The sequence below is a fragment of the Mauremys mutica genome, chromosome 1 (genome assembly GCF_020497125.1).
Source record: "Mauremys mutica isolate MM-2020 ecotype Southern chromosome 1, ASM2049712v1, whole genome shotgun sequence".
Taxonomy (NCBI): domain Eukaryota; kingdom Metazoa; phylum Chordata; order Testudines; family Geoemydidae; genus Mauremys; species Mauremys mutica.
The window spans coordinates 112,205,041-112,223,833 of NC_059072.1; the positions used below are offsets into that span (position 1 = coordinate 112,205,041).

At 48.6% G+C, this 18,793-nt stretch overlaps 1 protein-coding gene across 1 annotated transcript in view; it reads left to right on the plus strand.

The window, feature by feature from the left end:
• Positions 1 to 4,552: 4,552 nt before the first annotated feature.
• Positions 4,553 to 18,793, plus strand: part of WNT5B (Wnt family member 5B) — a 107,955-nt gene continuing 93,714 nt past the window's right edge. Inside the window, exons 1-2 of the mRNA XM_044991297.1 lie at positions 4,553 to 4,604; positions 8,601 to 8,909. Of these exons, the coding sequence (XP_044847232.1) occupies positions 8,904 to 8,909 (6 nt within the window). The 5' untranslated portion in view covers positions 4,553 to 4,604; positions 8,601 to 8,903. The remainder of the gene's footprint in view (positions 4,605 to 8,600; positions 8,910 to 18,793) is intronic.

The following is an 18,793-nucleotide window of genomic DNA, read 5'->3' on the forward strand; positions in this document are numbered from 1 at the left end:
GGAGTAGTGGTGGATCACAACCTCAAGATGAGTCAACAATGCAATGCTGTCGCACAAAAAGCAAATGCCATTTTGGGTTGCATAAACAGAGGTATAATATCACCTCTCAGGAGGTGATAGTACCACTCTACTTGATGCTGGTTAGGCCTCAGCTGGAGTACTGTGTCCAATATCGGTCACCACTGTATTGAAAGAATGTAGGGAAACTGGAAAGGATCCAGAGATGAACGACAAAAATGATCAAAGAGATGGAATGCAAGCCACATGAGCAAATGCTGAAGGAACTGGGTATGTTTAGTTTGGAAAAGAGGAGATTAGAAGGGAACATGATAATGGTCTTCAAATACTTGAAAGCCTTCCATAAGAAAGATGGAGAAAAATTGTTCTCTCTTGTCACAGAGGGAAGGACAAGAGGCAGTGGGTTCAAATTACCACATAGCAGATTTAGATTAAAGCTCAGGACAAACTTCCTAACTGTAAGAAAGTAGGACAATGAAACAAACTACCTAGGGAACTCCTGGAATCTTCTTCACTGGAGGTTTTCAAAAAGAGGCTGGATAGCCATCTGCCTTGGATGGTTTAGACACAAAAAATCCTGCATCTTGGCAGGGGGTTAGACTAGATGACCCTTGCAGTCCCTTCTAACTCTATGGTTCTATGATTCTGTGGTAACTGAGCGTGGCAAGGGGCACCAGCCCAACTAGGGAGGCACCCAGAGAGAATCTTTTTACAGAGGTCTATAAAATCATGAATGATGTGGGAAAAGTGAATAGAGGAGTTATTAACCCTTTCCCACAATACAAAATCCAGGGTCACCCAATGAAATTACTATGCAGAAGATTTAATACAAACAGAGGTCCTTTTTTGCATAATTCACAATTAACTTGTGGAACCTATTGCCAAGGGATCTTGTGAAGGCCTAAAGTATAACTGGGGTTCAAAAAAGAACTAGATAAATTCATGGAGGATAGGTCCATCAATGGCTATTAGCCAAGATGATCAGGGATGCAGCCCAATGCTCGGGGCAACCCTAACCTTCTGACTGCCAGAAGCCGGGATGGGAAGATGGGGCAAATCTCTCCACCTGCCCTGTTATGTACACTCCCCCTGAAGCTCTGGTACTGGCTACTGTCAGAGACAGGATCCTGGGCTAGATGGACCATTGGTCTGACTCATTATGTCAGTTCTTATGTTCTAATTTTGGAAGGGATATTAAACCTCCTGCTTCAGGACTTAAGCCAGTCTTTAGCTGTTAGAGATAAGGATGAGACCTATGTGGAGAACAGATTGTTTCACATCTGCCTGCTACAAGGTTCTTACACCTTCCTCTGAAGCATCTGTTGCTGATCATTGTCAGAGAGAAGAAACTGGATTGGCAGGACCTTAGGTCTGATCCAGTATGGGAATTCTTATGTTCCTGTCACCCAGTTGTCCTTGTTATCCTGAGATCTGGCTCTGAATGCAGGAAAGGGAGTGGTCTGCGATAGCTTTTCCAGAATGTGGGGAGGGGTCTTTGTTCCAGAGGGGAGTGAAAGCATCTCTGCCTCCACAATTTCAATGTAAGCCCCTGTTATGTGTTGGTCCTGAAGTTTTGCCTACATCCACTTTCCAAGGCTGTAATACAGAAATAACCACCATGTCTCTTGTTAAAATCAGAGAGAAAGAGGATAGTTTTTTTGGACTGGGGTAGAAATCTGCCTGAATGATAATCCTTTATACTCCTGTGGCATCTGAGATTTGTCTGGCCCAGTTGGCCCCGGGCTTCTCCACTAGTGAATTGAGCCCAAGAATCAATTGCAATAAAAAATGAGTGAGGAAACACTAGTTCCCTGTGTATGGACAACTCCACTGATCCATTCCTGTCCTTCACTTGGTACTGAACCTGCAGTGTTCTCTGGACATCTCCTTGTTTTACCCTTTCCATTTCAGCTGCCACATGACCTGGGGTTTCCTGTTTGGGGGTAGAGGAGGACTGTTGAACCCACAAACTCCATTGTAATGGTCACAGAGAGAGAGGAGCTTGTCTAATGACTAAAGCACAGAACTGGGTATCAAGAGCTCTGCATGTTATTTCCAGCTTTGCTACAGGGTTAGTGTATGATGCTGGGCAAGTCAATAGAGAGAGACAACCTACTCTTCTGGATCTCAGGATCTCTCTGGCTACTACAGAGTCTTTTCATCTTGAATTCATGTGAAAGGTTGCTAATAACTCTGTTTTCTAGGTTTTTGGCTTAACTTAACAATTGTGTTTTTCCCTTTGTTTGGTGATCAAGTTGGGGGAGGGGCGGGCAGGACAAAGCTCCTGTACCTCGTATGTCTTTATGGTGCTTCTGAAGCAGGGTGGCCAAAGTGCAACTCAATGCCCCAAGCAGCTGTGGAGTCCTAATGTGCTTCCCACAACTGCCCTTCCCCTGTAACTGCCCGGTAAGGGCAAAGCAGATGGGCCACAGATTTTACAGCTGGTGAATGTAAACAACAGGCTGTCTCTCAAGGAAGATATGAGCGTGAACAAACACTATCGATTGTGTCTCCATCTAGCTCCAAGTGCAAAACCTTATGCAAAATAGCTGTAAATCTCTGGCTCCTGGCAAGTTGCCAACCTGGACTTTGCTGGGAACAGCCTGCCGAGGGACATGTCTCCCAGTCCCAGGGAATCCTTCCAGGGAGCAGAGTAGCACATCACACAGAGGAGGAAAGAGAAAAGCCTCTATCTCTGGAAAAGTTATATGACATATAGCTGCAAAGATTTCTTGATAAGAAAGTTGCTGTGACCCTTCGTGGTCTGTATTACTGGAGGCTGGTGCTATCTGAAAAGGTGTGGATGCAACTAATACATATAAGTGAACTCTGAGCAAATTAACTGCAGCAGCCAAAGTATATATTGTAGGTTATCTGATTCAAAAGAGGGCAAGTCCTGCCTGACCCATGGAGCCTCCATTTGGCCTCTGCTTCTCCTCAGATCTGCCTTCCAGAATTCAGAACAGACTTTACCAGCCCTTGGTGATGATTGCCAAGAAGAATCCTTTTTCAATTGACAGTGGATGAGATTGTGTTTTAATGAGTAAGATTACGCTTGGGGGCTGGAAAAGCCATTGTAAGTTCATAGCAATTAGAACTAGAAACTATTTAAGTCTTCTAGTCCATTCCTTCCCACACCTTCTCAGGGACTAGTGCAGAAATGTTCCATATAATACACGGTATTCTCCCATGCTCTATTCCTGTTCTTATGACTCAAGGGATGGAGCTTCAACTATGTCTTTGGGGAGACTATTCCACAGCTTAATAAACGTCAACATTAGGAAATATTTCCAGGTATTTACCTGAAATTTCCTTTTGTGGGGCACCACAAGTTCCCAGGTCATGAGCTTTAAGCCTATGGGAATCGATCTGGTTCCCATGTGGATAACAGCTGAGAATATGTAGTGTGCTAGGGGGCTGCAGGGGCAAGAAAAGAAGATTAGTGTGGGGCAGTGAAGGTTTTAATACCAGCGAGGCAAGGCAAGTCAGGCATCTTGTCTGGAATGAGTCCTGCTTTGGCAGGGAGCTGGACACATCTTTTCCAGCTCTGATTTCAATGATTCTGTAAGTCCTGTCTTCTCTCTCATCCTTTGCTATTGAAAACTCTCACAGATCCACACAACCTACCCTTTTCACTTAACCTGCCTCCTGCTACCAGTCTCCAACCTAGAGAGAAAGCTGGATGGGAATTAAAAACAAAGCATCAGTCCCAGTAAGAGGAAGTGTAAAGAAAGGTACAAGTAAAATGTTAAAAGGTAGCTCTGAGTAGGCATGGGCCTGACATGGGGTTTGGTGCGGTTGGAGAGAGGGCATCTTATCGAACAGACACTAAATTGACAGAGAAACTGCTCAAGAGATCGAAGCTTAAGAGGACCACAGAAATACCCCTCTGGGCCTAACTTTAGCTAAAGGTACTTTGGGGATGTGTTGCTTGATCTCTGATTATAAGGTCTCGATCTCATATTTTTTAGCATCTTTGGCTGCACAGATTATTAAAATAGTCTGTAGATTCATGCTGCATAAAGAGAGGGACTTACATTCAATATATTTTTTATGTCTTTCTTTTATCAAGTGGGTCTAAGTGTCTCATCTCTTACTGAACACAGATTGGTCAGAAGCCTACCCTCCCTCTTTCTGCAGCTAAGATCTTTCTCATTCACGTTGTGGGGAGGAGGGCAGTGTCCATTCTCTTGGTGAAAGAGAAAGAGTGGTGTGGGGAAAACATTACTTTTATGGCCATTGGGAGACAGGGTGGACAGAAGAACTGAACATGACTTGTACATGAAGACCCCAGGTACTGTAAGGGTTAAATCATACACTACAAATGGTGTGATGCAGCAGGCTTCCTAATCCTGCTGATACAAAGCACAGATCTGTTGTGACACTGTTCCCTCTCATTATCACTCACATCCTAGTCTCTGGCCATGGGACAAAGTTCACTCTCCTCACAGTTTCAGTTTTGACTGGTAAGGCTTTTTAAACCAAGCAGAAGTCATCCTGCTCTTTAGATGAGTTTGGAAATCTTCTTCCATGGATTTTACAGAAGTGGAAATCTCCTCACTTGTCGTGCGTGCCCAAAGTAGCTGGTGAGGCTCCAGGTAGTAAGTGTACTTCCCCCTCCAACTCCCCCGAAAGTAGATCATATATTTAAAGTACAAAAACTAGGATGGTATGGTCCGGGTATCACAGAAAAACGTTGTAGTGGGGGATAAGAGAAGTTTGTGAGCAGTGGAAAGAAAAAGAGACACCCTCTTCCCCTTCCAGAATGAAAAACTGGGACACTTTACACTAAGGGGTTGGGTGGGAAAAAAACACATGTATCCCTCTATCACTCCCTACCATCTTCCCTACTGTGTCGTCGTCCCCCCCACACACACACATGCCTTACCAATTCATCCACATCTTCATTCACCAACCACTCTGTTTCCCTGCACTCAGTCTTACCAGCCTCGACTGCTCCCTTACCAGTTCAAAACCTCCCCAAACCGCCTCAGCTCTCTCCAACCCCCACCAACTCCGAACCTCCTCACTCATACACCCCTCTTCCTTCCCGGCTAAGAAGCCTGCCTCTTCGCATCAACCTCTTCACAGCTCAGAACCACTCCCTCAGCGCCAAACTCTCTCTCACCCAACAGCCCCCAGGCCCAGAACATCACACCCCTCTCTATGCACATACAAACACACACAACCTGTCCAGGCTCAGAACTCTTCCCTCTTGTACCTGACACCCACCACTACCGCCAGGATCAGAAACCTCCCCTACTTCCCTTAGACCTGAAGAAGCAGGAGCAGAGGCAGTGAGGAAGGACTGTGGCAGCAGGGAGTGATATGCTCTCAATTAACCTCATACAAACCCGCATTCCCTTCTCCTCCCCCTCCATGTGCGGAATGGACGGCAACTACCAGAAACACGTGCACCCAGCCCTATATTTTGCCTCTGTAGGTTGCTTTACTGCAGCCTCTATATCAGACATGGGCAAATTACGGCCTGTGGGCCACATCCGGCCCGTAGGTCCATCCTGCCCGGCCCCTGAGCTCCCGGCTGGGGAGCATAGTCCCAGGCCCCCTGCCCGCTGTCCCCCCTCCCCTGCAGCCACGCCGCCACGCGGGCCACACTCTGGCCTGCCACTCCCACTGGGCAGCATGGGGAGCGCAGCTGGCTCTGGCCGGGTGTCGCAGCTGCGAGCTCCTTCTGCTGGTAAGGGGGGCGGGAGGGTTGGGTAAGGGAGTGGGGAGTCCTGGGGGGCAGTCAGGGAGGAGGGGGCGATTGGATGGGGTGGAGGTTCTGGGGGACTGGTCAGGGAATGGGGAACGGGGAGGGTTGGAAGTGGGACTCCCGGGGAGCCTGTCAGGGGACGGGGATGTGGATAAGAGTCAGAAGAGCACTCAAGGGACAGGAAGGGAGGGTTGGATAAGGGGGGGGTGGGATCCCGGAGAGAAGTTAGGGGCACGGGGTCCCGGGATGGGGTGCTCAGGGGACGAGGAGCAGAGGGCGGTTGTCTGGGTGTGGGGGTGTGGATAGGGGTCGGCACAGTCAGGGGACAGGGAGCAGAGGGGTTGGATAGGGGGCTGGGGTCCCAGGAGGGGGCGGTCAGGGGACAAGGAGCAGGGGGGGTTGGATTGGTTGCGGGTTCTGAGGGGGGCAGTCAGGGGGTGGGAAGTGGGAGGGGGTGGATGGGGGTGAGGGGCCAGGCTGTTTGGGGAGGCACAGCCTTCCCTGCCCGGCCCTCCATACAGTTGCGCAACCCCAATGTGGTCCTTGGGCCAGAAAGTTTGCCCACCCCTGCTCTATATGTATTCCCAGCTCTGTGCCTTCTCCCTTTGCCCTCAAGCACTCTCCTAATGGTAGCCAGGTGTACTGCAGCCTCCAGGGGCTTAAAGAAGCACCACCCCCACAGGAGTCCCTATGCAGTACATCAGCCACACTACACAGTTATAGCATTAGTGGTGGAGCTTTGGCCCAATAGCCCCTAACAACCAATTGCACCTGGACCTCCCCAGACCAGGGTAGACAGGCAGCACAGTAATTAGGTAGCACACCAAATGGTCCAGTACAAATAGATACATCAGCTCTGCGAAGCACCCCTTCTTAGAAAGAGGATCCTTTGGAACCAGTCCCAGTGTGTATTAGTGAACAAAATGCTCTGTGCCTTGTTCTCTGGAGACTGGATGCTCAACAGTTAAAGTTCTGCAAACACACAGGGAACAACATCCCATCTCATAAAACACATTTAGCTCCAGGTGAGAAAAACTGGCACCCACCACTCACTGCAGACAGTGCAATTTGGAGGTGGTGTTTCCCTCTAATTAGTTGGTATTTGCCATAACAACTATTATGTTTCTGGTTATAAAGTCTTGAGGACAATGGTTCCTTATTTCCTACCAAAAATAGTGAGTTACTATTTATTCCCAGACACACCTCTGCTCTCCCTAATTCACATTGAAAGAAGGTATAACTGAGTGCAGTGATGGAAAACGTTGGATTATTTGGTCATAAATTAAGACAGCCAAAACCTTCAATTATTTTTTACTATATATCCTACATTCAGATGTTTACCTATTTCTCTAAAAGTGCCCAGATAAATATTTCCTCTCTGAACATGAACAGAAGCTCAAAGCTGTTTGAAACCAGACACTAATAGGCGGATGTGTGCCTCAAATTACACTTGCTAAGCCAGACTCTGAGTTCAGTAAAAATGGTGTAAATAGAGAGTGATTCCAATTGGCCAGATTTATGCCTGGGGTAACTCCATTGCAGAGTTATTCTGGATTTGAACTGGTGTAACTGACATCAGCAACTAGCCCACTTCTTGCACCTTTGCACTTGTATGCTAGCCCTGCTGCATTTGGAATCCTGATACTAGAGCTCTGATGCGAGGATCCCAATACGCCAGACTCCTGGTATTATTGCACTAGTGTGTAAGTGACACTGAACTCTGAGACTGGGAATGTAAATCTTGCTACTAGTGTGCTGGTATGTAACCCTGAGGGCCAGATGTTGATCTCAGGTACACCAGTGTAAATCTGTAGTGACTCTGCTAAATTTGAAGCTCCTCCAAATTTATACCAGTATAAATGAAAACAGACTCTGATCCCGAATATGGAAACTAATATGTAGAATCTATTGCAGTGTGAATGTGAAGTCTGATATTCCTACCTTTGAGTATGAATCCTAATACACTCTGAATGTGTAACCTGATTAAGGCCACCCTCCTTCCCTGGAGCAACAATGGTGGTCCTGGACTGCGCGCTGCCGCCCTCCCCCCGATCACCAGTGGTGGTCCCGGGCCACACACCACTGCCCCCATCCATCTTGGTCTCGGGCCACACGCTGATACCCCCTGTCCCAGGACAGCTGTGTCCCTCACAGAGCCCCCTCCCCAGACTACCCAAGATTTAGTCAGGGGTATATAGTACATAATCTGACGTTTTACTGGTTTATGGATCTGCATTCCCTAACCAGACTACTTTGCATCTTGGAATATGAGAACAGCCATACTGGGTCAGACCAAAGGTCCATCTAGCCCAATATCCTGTCTACCGGCAGTGGCCAATGTGAGGTGCCCCAGAGGGAAGGTGTCTGTTTCACTAGAGGGTGGAGGGAGAAGGATGCCATGCCCTGGGCTCTGGAGAGGGGATGTAGGCATGCTTGGCTTCTTACAGGAAGTTTAAACCCCAATGGGGAGGTGTCTCCGGAAGGGAGTGGGGGGCTCTGGGTGTGTGCCCCGGGGAGCAGGAGGGTCCGGGATTGGGGACTGAATGTGACCAGAAGACCTGGGTCTGTAGAGGATGTGGGGTCGGGGGACGGAGTGGCGCTGTAGCGAAGGTATCCCCTGGGGCGGGCGAGGCGGGGGATCCCAGGCTCTGGGAGGCGGGAGTCCCCGCGGCTCTCAGGCTCTGTCTGTGTAGCTGCGGACCGTGCGAGGCGGGGCGGGCCCGGGGGCTGGCGCAGGGCGTGGGGGAGGCGGGGCGGAGGCTGCCAGAGCCCCCGGGATCTGCTTGCTGGGCTCCGGCCCCTGCACTCGGCACCGCAGCTGCCACAAACTGCGGCTGAAAGTTAAGTCCGGTTCCCGCCGCTGCAGGGAGAAGAGCCCGGGGCAGCCCCAGCGCGAGAGAGCGGGTGCCGGGGAGCAGCCCCCCTCCAGCGGCGCAGCCGAGCGAGGAGCCGGGCGGCCCGGGCACTGGGGGCGCCAAAGTGCTGGGACAGGGGGATTCGGATGAGCCTCGGATTTAAAGGCTAAAGGGCAGCGAGAGCCGGTGGGCCCCGGGGGCAGGTGCGTCTCCTGACATTGCAGCGGCCTCCCCCGCGCCCGCAGCCGGGCTCCCTCTGCCCGGGAACAGGACTCACCTGCTGCCTGCGGAGCCAGCCTGACAGGAGCCACCAGATGCAGGTAGGAGGCGGCGGGGCTGAGCAGGGGCGGGCGAGGCTTGGGACGGGGCTTGCCATTGCCAATGCCCCTGTTACGCCGGCCGGAGGGTGTCTCAGACATGGGCAGACCCGGGGGCTCTGGGCTGAGCCGCCGCCGCCGCCTGTGGACGCTTTCCCGGTGCCTTAACCCCCCTTGGCCGCGGGGAGGGGCAGGCTGGCTGTCAGCCCGCGTCCGGGGGCTCTGCCTGGCCCCTTGGTGCCGAGCCCCAGGCACTGGGCCGGGCTGTAAGTCCGAGGAGCCGGTCCCAGGGCCGGGTGCCGCTGAGGGGGTGGGAGCGGGAACTCCGCCCGGCCGGCTGTCGGGCTGGGGGCACGGGGCAGGAGCGGGAGCCGCAGAGGGAAAGCGGCAGGCAGCTCGTCCTGGGCCCAAATCAGGTTGGAGGGGGCGGCGGGGGAAGCGGTTTCTCTCCCCGAGGCGGCACCGGTGGAGCCTTGCGCCGTCCCCGCTCCTGGAACAAAGCTGGAGCTGCTGCTCGTGTGGGGGCAGGAAAGCTCCCCCCGGCCCTGCCTGCTCCCTCAGCTTTGTTGTGGCCTCTCCAGCTCGCCGCCTGCCCCTGCAGCAGGCAGGTGAGGGGTGGGGCTGCTGGCGGGAGCTGCCCCTCGGGGTTGCTGCTGGGGAGTTTGAGGGGTGGCTCGCTGAGGGGCGCGCTGCTCAGCCCTGGCCCCGCGTCCCCCGCCTAGTTCGCCAGCCCAGACGCGCTGGGTGGGCGCGAAACTCGCTCTGCAACTTTCTGTCACTTTGCGCTTTCCGAACCGGCGTCTGGACGTTGTGTTGGGAGGTGCGGGGTAGCGGGAGCCCGGCCGCTGGTCTGAGCCCTCCCCGGCTGGGGCTCGCGACTTGTGATTGCTCAGAGCATCTTCGAAGGTGTCCGGTATTCCGGGAGGCCTGGACCTCCAGTGGGTGCTGTTGCGGTACATTTAAATCTTGGGGAAAAGGTACCAAACTGAGACTAAGGTCCTTTCTCCACAGCTGGGCCCAACAGTACTGCCTTGCTCCCACCTTGTCTGTCAGGGTGCCCTGGCCTGGTGCGAGAATTCAGTTTCTGTGACTAATTCAATCATCGGCCTCTCTGCTGGGACAGACGCATCCGATACAGTGGTTTTTATGCTCAGTACATTTGTCTACCGGCACCTGGACTAAGGCTGCTGACTGATTTTACTAGGTTATAGCTTTCAGTTACTACAAACCAGAGATGGATTTGAATTGGTGATCTAGAGGTGGAAAGGCTGTACCTGCCATTACTTACCCTGCCGAGCAACCCCATCCTCCTGTACCTCTGTTAGGCAGGCTAGGTCTGGCTTGTGCCTGTGTCATGGCTTATAGATGCAAGCATATAAACCCATAGGTTGCGTTTTTGGGGGGCTTTATTTTTTTGCCTTCCTCTGCAGCATGGGACACAGGTCACTTGCTGCTTTGAACTAGAGTAAATGGTGGATTCTTTATAACTTAATGTCTTTAAATCAGGATCTGAGAACTTCAGTAACTCAACCAGAGGTTATACGCCTATTTCAGGAGCGGGTGGGTGAGGTTCTGTTGCTTTCAATGTGCAGGATGTCTGAATCGATGGTCCCTTCTGACCTTAAAGTCTATGAGTCTACATCGGAACACACACAAACTCGTGAACGAGAGCAAATTGACACCTGTGCATCCCCTCACTATCCTCATAGAATCATAGAACTGAAAGGGACCTCAAGAGGTCATCTAGTCCAGTCCCCTGCACTCATGGCAGGACTAAGTATTATTTAGATCATCCCTGACAGATGTTTGTCTAACTTGTTCTTAAAAATCTCCAATGATGGAGATTTCACAACTTCCCTAGACAATTTATTCCAGTGCTTAATCACCCTGACAATTAGGAAATTGTTTCTAATGTCCAACCTAAAACTCCCTTGCTGCAATTTAAGCCCATTGCTTCTTGTCCTATCCTCAGAGGTTAAAAAGGACAATTTTTCTCTCTCCTCAATTTTTTTTTAAACATGATGTACTTGAAAACTGTTATCATGTCCCCTCTGTCTTCTCTTTTCCAGACTAAACAAATCCAATTTTTTTCAGTCTTCCCTCATAGGTCATGTTTTCTAGACCTTCAATCATTTTTGTTGCTCTTCTCTGGACTTTCTCCAATTTGTCCACATCTTTCCTGAAATGTGGCGCCCAGAACTGGACCCAATACTCCAGTTGAGCAGAAGAATTACTTTTTGTGTCTTCCTTTCAACACTCCTGCTAATACGTCCCAGAATGATGTACATGCATGCATACACCCTTTTTGTATATACGTTAGAATACAAACATACGTTTGCCTTTCTTGCACACACATCAACATGATGACATCATCATGCATCAACGTTCTTTCTCTCCTGCACCAGCTTCACAAGTGCACCAACACACGTTTTCTACAAGCACCACTGTACTGACAGCTTATGTGCCTGCGTACACCAACATAGTCCCATCTCTTTCATGTATGCCAACACACATGCTCCCACAAATATGCCCATTAGAACTCTCAATCTCTCATGCATAAATATGTGCAACAGCTTTCATGTGCCTGTGTTCCAACATCCATGCTCATTCTTATCCTGGCATTGCACAAGTACACCAATTCTCTTGTGCAATGTCACAGGCATATTTGCACAAAATCTCTTATTCCAAACTTGATTGAATGTGTCAGGGCCGCCCAGAGGATTCCGGGGGCCCGGGGTCTTCGGCGGCGGGGGGCCCTTCCATTCCGGGACCCGCCGCTGAAGTGCCCCGAAGACCCGCGGTGGGGGCCCCCCCACCGCCAAATTGCCGCCGAAGCAGGACCCGCCGCCGAAGTGCAGCCCGGTCTTCGGCGGCGGCGGGGGGGGTCCCCGCCGCGGGTCTTCGGGGCACTTCGGCGGCGGGTCCCAGAACGGAAGGGCCCCCCGCCGCCGAATTACCGCCGAAGACCGGGCTGCACGTCGGCAGCGGGTCCCGCTTCGGCGGTAATTCGCCACTGGGGGGTCCTTCTGCCCCGGAGCGGAAGGACCCCCTGCCGGCGAAGACCGGGAACTAAGACGCTCCTGCGCCCTCTTGCCCCGCCCCCTCTGGGCGGCCCTGACCCTATCCACACCCCCCCCGAACACCCACAATCCAACCCCCCCCATTCCCTTCCCCCTGACCGCTTCCCCAACCTCTGCCCCCTCCCTGTGCCCTAAGTGTCCCCAGGACTCCCTGCCCCTTAGCCAACCCCCCAGGCCCCAGCCCCAGCCCCAGCCTCTTACCCCCGGCTCCCTCCTCACCCTGAGTCTCAGCGCCTCGCCCGACAGCCGCAGCGTGTCTCCGCCGGGGCCCCTGAGCTCCATCCCGCTCAGAGCCGCGTGGGGAGGGGGAACTGAGCTCAGCCCGGAGCTCCCAGCCCCGCCCCCTCCCCACGCGGCTCTGAGCGGGGCGGGGCTGAGGGGCCCCGGTGGAGACACGCTGCGGCGCTGTCTGAGGACAGCGCTTGATGCGCTAGGGCTCCAGGAGAGGGGCAGAGGCGGGAGCCTCTGCTGTTCTCTTGGGGGCCCCTGTGGAGCCCGGGGCCCGGGGCAAATTGCCCCCTTTGCCCCCCCCCTGGGCGGCCCTGGAATGTGTACATAACACATTTGTTCCCCCACCTCTGCATAGAATTTGTAGGTGTGCACACATACATACTTACACACATGTACACCTCACTCCTTTCTCACATACACACTAGCACTGGCATACACATGTGTGTGCCCACACACTCCTCTTCTCTCCCAGGCATGCAAGTGTGGATGCTCACATCTGCACCAATGCACACATTCTCATGTGAGCCAATTCTTTCTGAGTCACACAAAACAACACTGTATGTACCAGTGTTCATGCTTCTACCTGCTCCAATTCTTTCTCTCTTGCTCACTCAAAGAACTCTTATATATGCCCATCAACATGTTCCTTGCACATGCCAACACGCTTAGATTATACTGGTAAGTATATCTTCCCCCATCCAATATGTACATGGGCACATATGTTTTCTAACATATGCACTTGTGCACACATATACACTCTCTTTTGTGCCAGGACATACTCTTTCACACACATTGATCTCTCTCTCTCCCCTCCAGTTTCATATGAGCCTTGGTGCATAAATGATCTCAGGCATGCACATATGCAGGGACACACAAGCTCTGTTTCCCTTTGCATGTCTGCATAGGCATCCCCTTACCCTACCCAGTATGCATGGGTGCATGGACACTGGCAGCACCCTGTTCTTCACTTAGCATTTATAGACTTTCTCACCCATGTGCACAAACACTCTTGCTCTTACACTCTCTCCCTCATGCATGCACTTATTTATGCACAGTGGCCATGCACTGGCCATTTGAAATGGCTGTCATTTTGTCATAGCACTTTTTGCTTGCTGGCACATGTCCATCCTCTATCACATACACAGATTTTGTTTTAAAAGGAGAGTGAAACAAAGTGCATGTCCTTTAGCAAAAAGAAAATAAAGACTCAGGCCTGACTAAGTTTACAAAGTCCTGGAGGGATTAATAAAGTAGAAGGGGATGGAGGGGAAAGAGAGAGGTTCTTTTTTACACTACTGTCCTAGTCATCAACTTATATGAAGTAAGGTGGCATTTCTTTATATACCAAGCATTGTCAATATATGGAATAAATTACCAAGTGTGTCAGAAACTAGTGTATGTTACAGTTTAATTTTCTTCTTTTAAAGAAATTAGAGAAGTATACGGCAGTAAAACCATTGTGAGATCCAACTGCCAATTCAGAGTATGAGGCAGAATTGGATAGGCAAGCTGGCCTCTCTCCATCTGTGGATTTCCTGTGCTCCCAGGCTCCATCTCTCACGTGTGTTTTTATGCCCAGGAGTGTCAGCGAGGGATTCCTTCCTGTTGGAAAGTAGTTTCCTCCTTGTTCACTGTGTAGCTGTAATATTAGCACTCTCTTCTCTTTAAACACGCCCTGACTTCACCTTCTTTCTAAGATAAATATCACATTCTGGTACTTAAAACTACAGTGTCTTCACATGTTATTAATCCCCACCTCAGAGTATTGAAGTTGAAAGGATTTTACAGTCTAGTTCACTTCATTATTGCAAACTTCAAACATTTGAAAAATCTTAAATCAAACCCCCAAAAGTGTGTGATTGGCTTAAAAATCATGTGCTTCTTTTAAATTGGGGTACTTTTTATTTCCCTTCTGGGTTTTTGTTTTGTTTTGAGTTTTTTTGAGATTTTGGAGTGGGCAAAGAATATTTTCAAGGGTTTTTTTTCTGAAACTGCAAGGTCTAAAAACTTACCTTTTTACATGAAAGCCAAGATTCTCATGTAATCACTTGTCTACAGGAGCTGAGGCTCTTAGTAAAATGCCAAATATTGTGAGACTTGCAATAAATTCACAAGAGTTGGCAATTCTGTTACTCTTCACCTTTAATGCTCTTTCCATTTCACTCTGGATCAAAAGGCTGGTAAGTTTCACATTCTGTAGAGTGCTTCTGCACTACTATGATGCTGTTGAATTTGGATTTCCAGAAATGCAGGGCAGCAAATCATCAGAAATAGCCTGTTTATTGAAATCAGTATAAACATATTTCTATTAATTAGGGTTTTTTTCTATTTTTTTAAAGCAAAACTTAAGTATAAATTGACTGAGTGTCGCTTAAACCATTTCAGAATAACTTGGGAACACACAAAAAGCACTTCAGTAATCCTTTTAAAATCAGGATTCACATAGCCAAAACTTTCAAGGCAGCACAATTTTTACTAACTGCGGCTCATACTGTATTTTTATAGAGAAAGGGACATAAACTTATTGATAAAAGGGATGCAGACTTCGCTGAAAAATTGGAGAAGGTGCAGAGAAGAGACACAAAAATGGTTTGTGGGCTGGAAAAAGTACTTTACAGTGAGACTTAAGGAGTTCAGTCTGTTTAACTTATCAAAAAGAAGATTAACGGATGACTTGACTATGATGTATATGTACCTTCATGGGGGGAAAACTGCAGGTACTATATTGCTCTTTAATTTATCAGAGAAAGGCATAAGAAGAAACTATGGCTGGAAATTAAAGCCAGACATTCAAATTAGATTTAAGGCACAAATTTTTAACGGTGAGGATGATTAACCATTGGAACAAACTACCAAGGGGGAAGTGGTGAAGTCTCCATTTCTTAAAATCTTCAGATCAAGACTGGATGCCTTTCTAGACAGGGCTGGTGCAACCCATTAGGTGACCTAGGCGGTCGCTTAGGTCGCTAGCATTTGCGGGGCGGCATTTCGGGTCCTTAGGTGGCGACCGCGGTGGCCGGATCTTTGGCCGCCCTGGTTGTCGTTGGCATTTAGGTGGAGCAACCTGGTGCAGGGGGGCGCAGGGAGGGCCACCTGCAGCAAGTAAGGGGGGGTGCGGCACGCAGGGGAACTGCTCCCCATCCCAGCTCACCTCTGCTCTGCCTCCTCCCCTGAGCACACCGCCCCGCTCTGCTTCTCTCAGCTGATTGGCACCGCAAGCCTGGGAGGTGGAAGAAGTGGAGCAGTGACGGTGTGCTCGGGGAGGAGTTGGAGCAGAGGTGAGCTGGGGTGGGGAGCTGTCGCACGGCTCCCTGGGCTGGGGGGAGCTGCCGTGGGGGGCGGTGCTTCAGGGCAGAGGGGGGGCAGAGAGCTGCCACAGGGCTCGGAGAGGGGGGCGCAAGGTGGAAGTTTCGCCTAGGGCGTGAAACATCCTTGCACCGGCCCTGAAGATGTGCTTTAGCCAAACACAAGTTATTGGTCTCTACAGGAATAACTGGATGAAATTCTATGGCTTGTATTCTACAGGAAGTTAGACTACATGATCTGATGGCCCCTTCTGGCATCCCAATCTAGAAAACTTATGTGAACTTTTCTGTATATAATGAGGTAGCGTGATGGGGCAGCCGGAAGCAGATTGTCATTATTTAGCACAGCAGTTTCACATTTCACAGAGTAGCTATATAAATCTTATATTTATAAAATACCTTTCATCCCAAAGTGCTTTCCAAGCTGAAACTAATACATGCTACAAGCTATATATACATAGGGCTCACTTAATTTACCCTTGGTAGTGCAGCCACCTCTACGGTAAAGCATGGCAGCTTTTTTAACAGTCTAAACAACACTGACTATTTAAGGGTGTGGTATCAGATCTGAATTAAGCGGCAGAGGGGAAAGCGTTGCCTACTGAATTGTCAGCATCACCTCCTGCATCTCCTAGTATGGTTTTCTTTAGAGGTCTTTCATCCGAGTACAGTCCTACTTTGCCATAGGCACCTTGCTCTTAGCATTGCAGCTATCTTCAGACTGCAATTTCACACGGACACACCCCTGAAAAGCCTTTCCATGTAATATGAAAACCACGTGGAGGGGCTGGGAATGCAGAGAATAATGGGGAAGAAGTGCTAGATTGTTAGTCTGTCCCATAACTTCATATTCAGTGATGCTCTAGGCTGCAGATTCTTACCCTTCAATAGTTTTGCTGTGGGTGCTCCTCTTGGTACCCAGCAAAAGCAGATGGCTAGGTCTGTGTGAATCCCATCTCTTCTACTGTGTATGTTTACCTGTCTAAATATAACTCCTCAGCCAGTCTCATGCATCCCAGACTGACCTGTTCTCTTGTGGCTGAGCTGTGGGTCTGGCTCTTGCTGCAGCATTTCCTGGCTGCTTTGGGCTCATGCTTTGCAGCTCAGTCTCTCTCTCAAACAGATATATCTTAGACACTCATTCTCTCTAGGACTTTGGGAAGCCAATTCTCCCTGTTCTTAGGTTTTATTTTTAAACCTGCCTGTACAATGAGAAACCTAACAGCTCTCAGGAGTGGAGGGTCCCTATTCCTCCCCCTCCCCCGATTGCTCACTCCCTCTCTGAATATATACAATACAATGGGCTTCAGGAAACCTCCTGTCTGCCTGTTACAATCCACACAGTTTATGCTGCAGCTCTGATCATTCCCAGAGATCAGGCATGCTGAGGCAACCCTTAAAGGGACAGTGTCTCTCTTTCAGCCTCTGTCAGAATCTCAGAGATGCGGTTGGCAGATATTTCCCACTGTATGCCTTTTCTATTTCTATTTTGTTTAGAATTTGATTCCTTTGAGTTTGCTGTAGTTTTTAATTTACTTGGGAAAACCTTTATATACACCTCAGCCTTTGAAGAGCAGAGGAGAGAGGAGTGAAGTGGAGAAGGGAAGGACATAATTCTCTGCTGGGTTGAATTAATTTGTTTTAAAATCCTATTCCAGAGACTAGCCTTTACAGTCCAACCCTGCAGCCCTTACATATCTAAAGAAAGACTGAAAGATGAAATCATTAGTGCCTTGCACAACCATGCAAGAAACTCTTGATTGATTTAGTCTACCACATGAAAGAAATGGTTTGATTCCTGGCATGGTAGACTAGAACTCCTTGAACTAACCCAATGGCCTTGTGGTTAGTGCTGTTGTATTTGGAGTAGAGGTAATTAAGGCCGACGTTTCCAAAAAGGACTGTTGATTTTGGGTGGTTCTAATTTTGAGTTGTCTGACTTGAGCCACTTTAAAAGGGCCTGATTTTCAGAGGTGTGGGGTTAGCACTTTCTGAAAATCAGGCCCCTGTAAGTCGTCTGAAATTGGTTCCCAAAAATTATTAGTCACTTTTGAAAATTTTAGCTTAAGAGTCTAAAGCAGTGGTTTTCAACTTGCAGTCTGCAGACCCCTGAGGGTCTGCAGGCTATGTCCATGAAAGGTAGTCATTACCATAGAACAGCGGTTTTCAGCCTGTGGTCCACGGACCTCCATTCAAAAATTTTTAGGGGTCTGCAAATGAAAAAAGATTGAAAACCATTGGTCTAAAGGAGAATTAGAAAAACTGTTTGTCATTGAGAGAGATTAATTCAACCACACAAGCAACAATGCTGATATGATCTCTAATGAGGAGAGACTAGTTCAGACCAAAACTCACAGAACTCTTGACTACATGACTCTCCTGCAAGGATATTCAATTAGAACAAACTGTCCTAGGCAGATCAGTAATCTGTGTTCAGACAACTTTTGCATACAACTTTTAAAGGTGACCTGAAAAAGAAATAAAATGTGTTTCTCTCTGATGTAGAAAAAAAGGCTGCTTGCTTTTTACCTTAAATCTAGAAGTGTCAAGACTTCCTTGGTTTTGTTGGAGGATTTTTTGGGAGTCTAAGATGTTTATTGCAAGTTATTACAGCTTAACGGGAAGGGCTTAGAGATTGAATATTTAATAAAGTAATTGTTTTCTCAAGTGTTCTTTAGTTGTTGGGGTTATGTAGGCATTAACAAAAACAAACAGAAATCAGTCTTTTTAAACAGTCTGACTAAAATTCTTTCCTTGTCAATTGTTCAAATTTTAGTATTCATTTCTTATGTGTTATGTCATTGTTTCACTAGTTCTTAACCATAGCATCTCCAAGATAGACAAGATCTGACTTTTTAAAGAAAAAACCAAGAGGATTCTCTTATTTGGTCACAAAAGCTTTCAGACCTTCTTCGTACATCATAGAACAGTGAAAAAGGACACAAACGCAAATTTGTCTCGCTTGGAAGTTCACTTTTAAAAACGGTTTAATTATTTCATGGGTGTTATGTACACTACACTTCTAATTTTCTGAAATCTTGTTTTACACTCAACATAGAAAGTGGATACAATGAACAAATAAAGTGAAATGACACAGTATTTTTCTTTTACAAATTTAGCCAGTCTGGGGGCTTTCCTAGTACACCATCTAGCTGACCCACCCATTCATTCTAATCTTGCAGGATCTGGGCTTGGTACAATGTCATGGTTTTATTCAGTAACTATGCTGACATTTTCATTTTTGTGTCTTTTTTGGAAAGATTTGGAATGT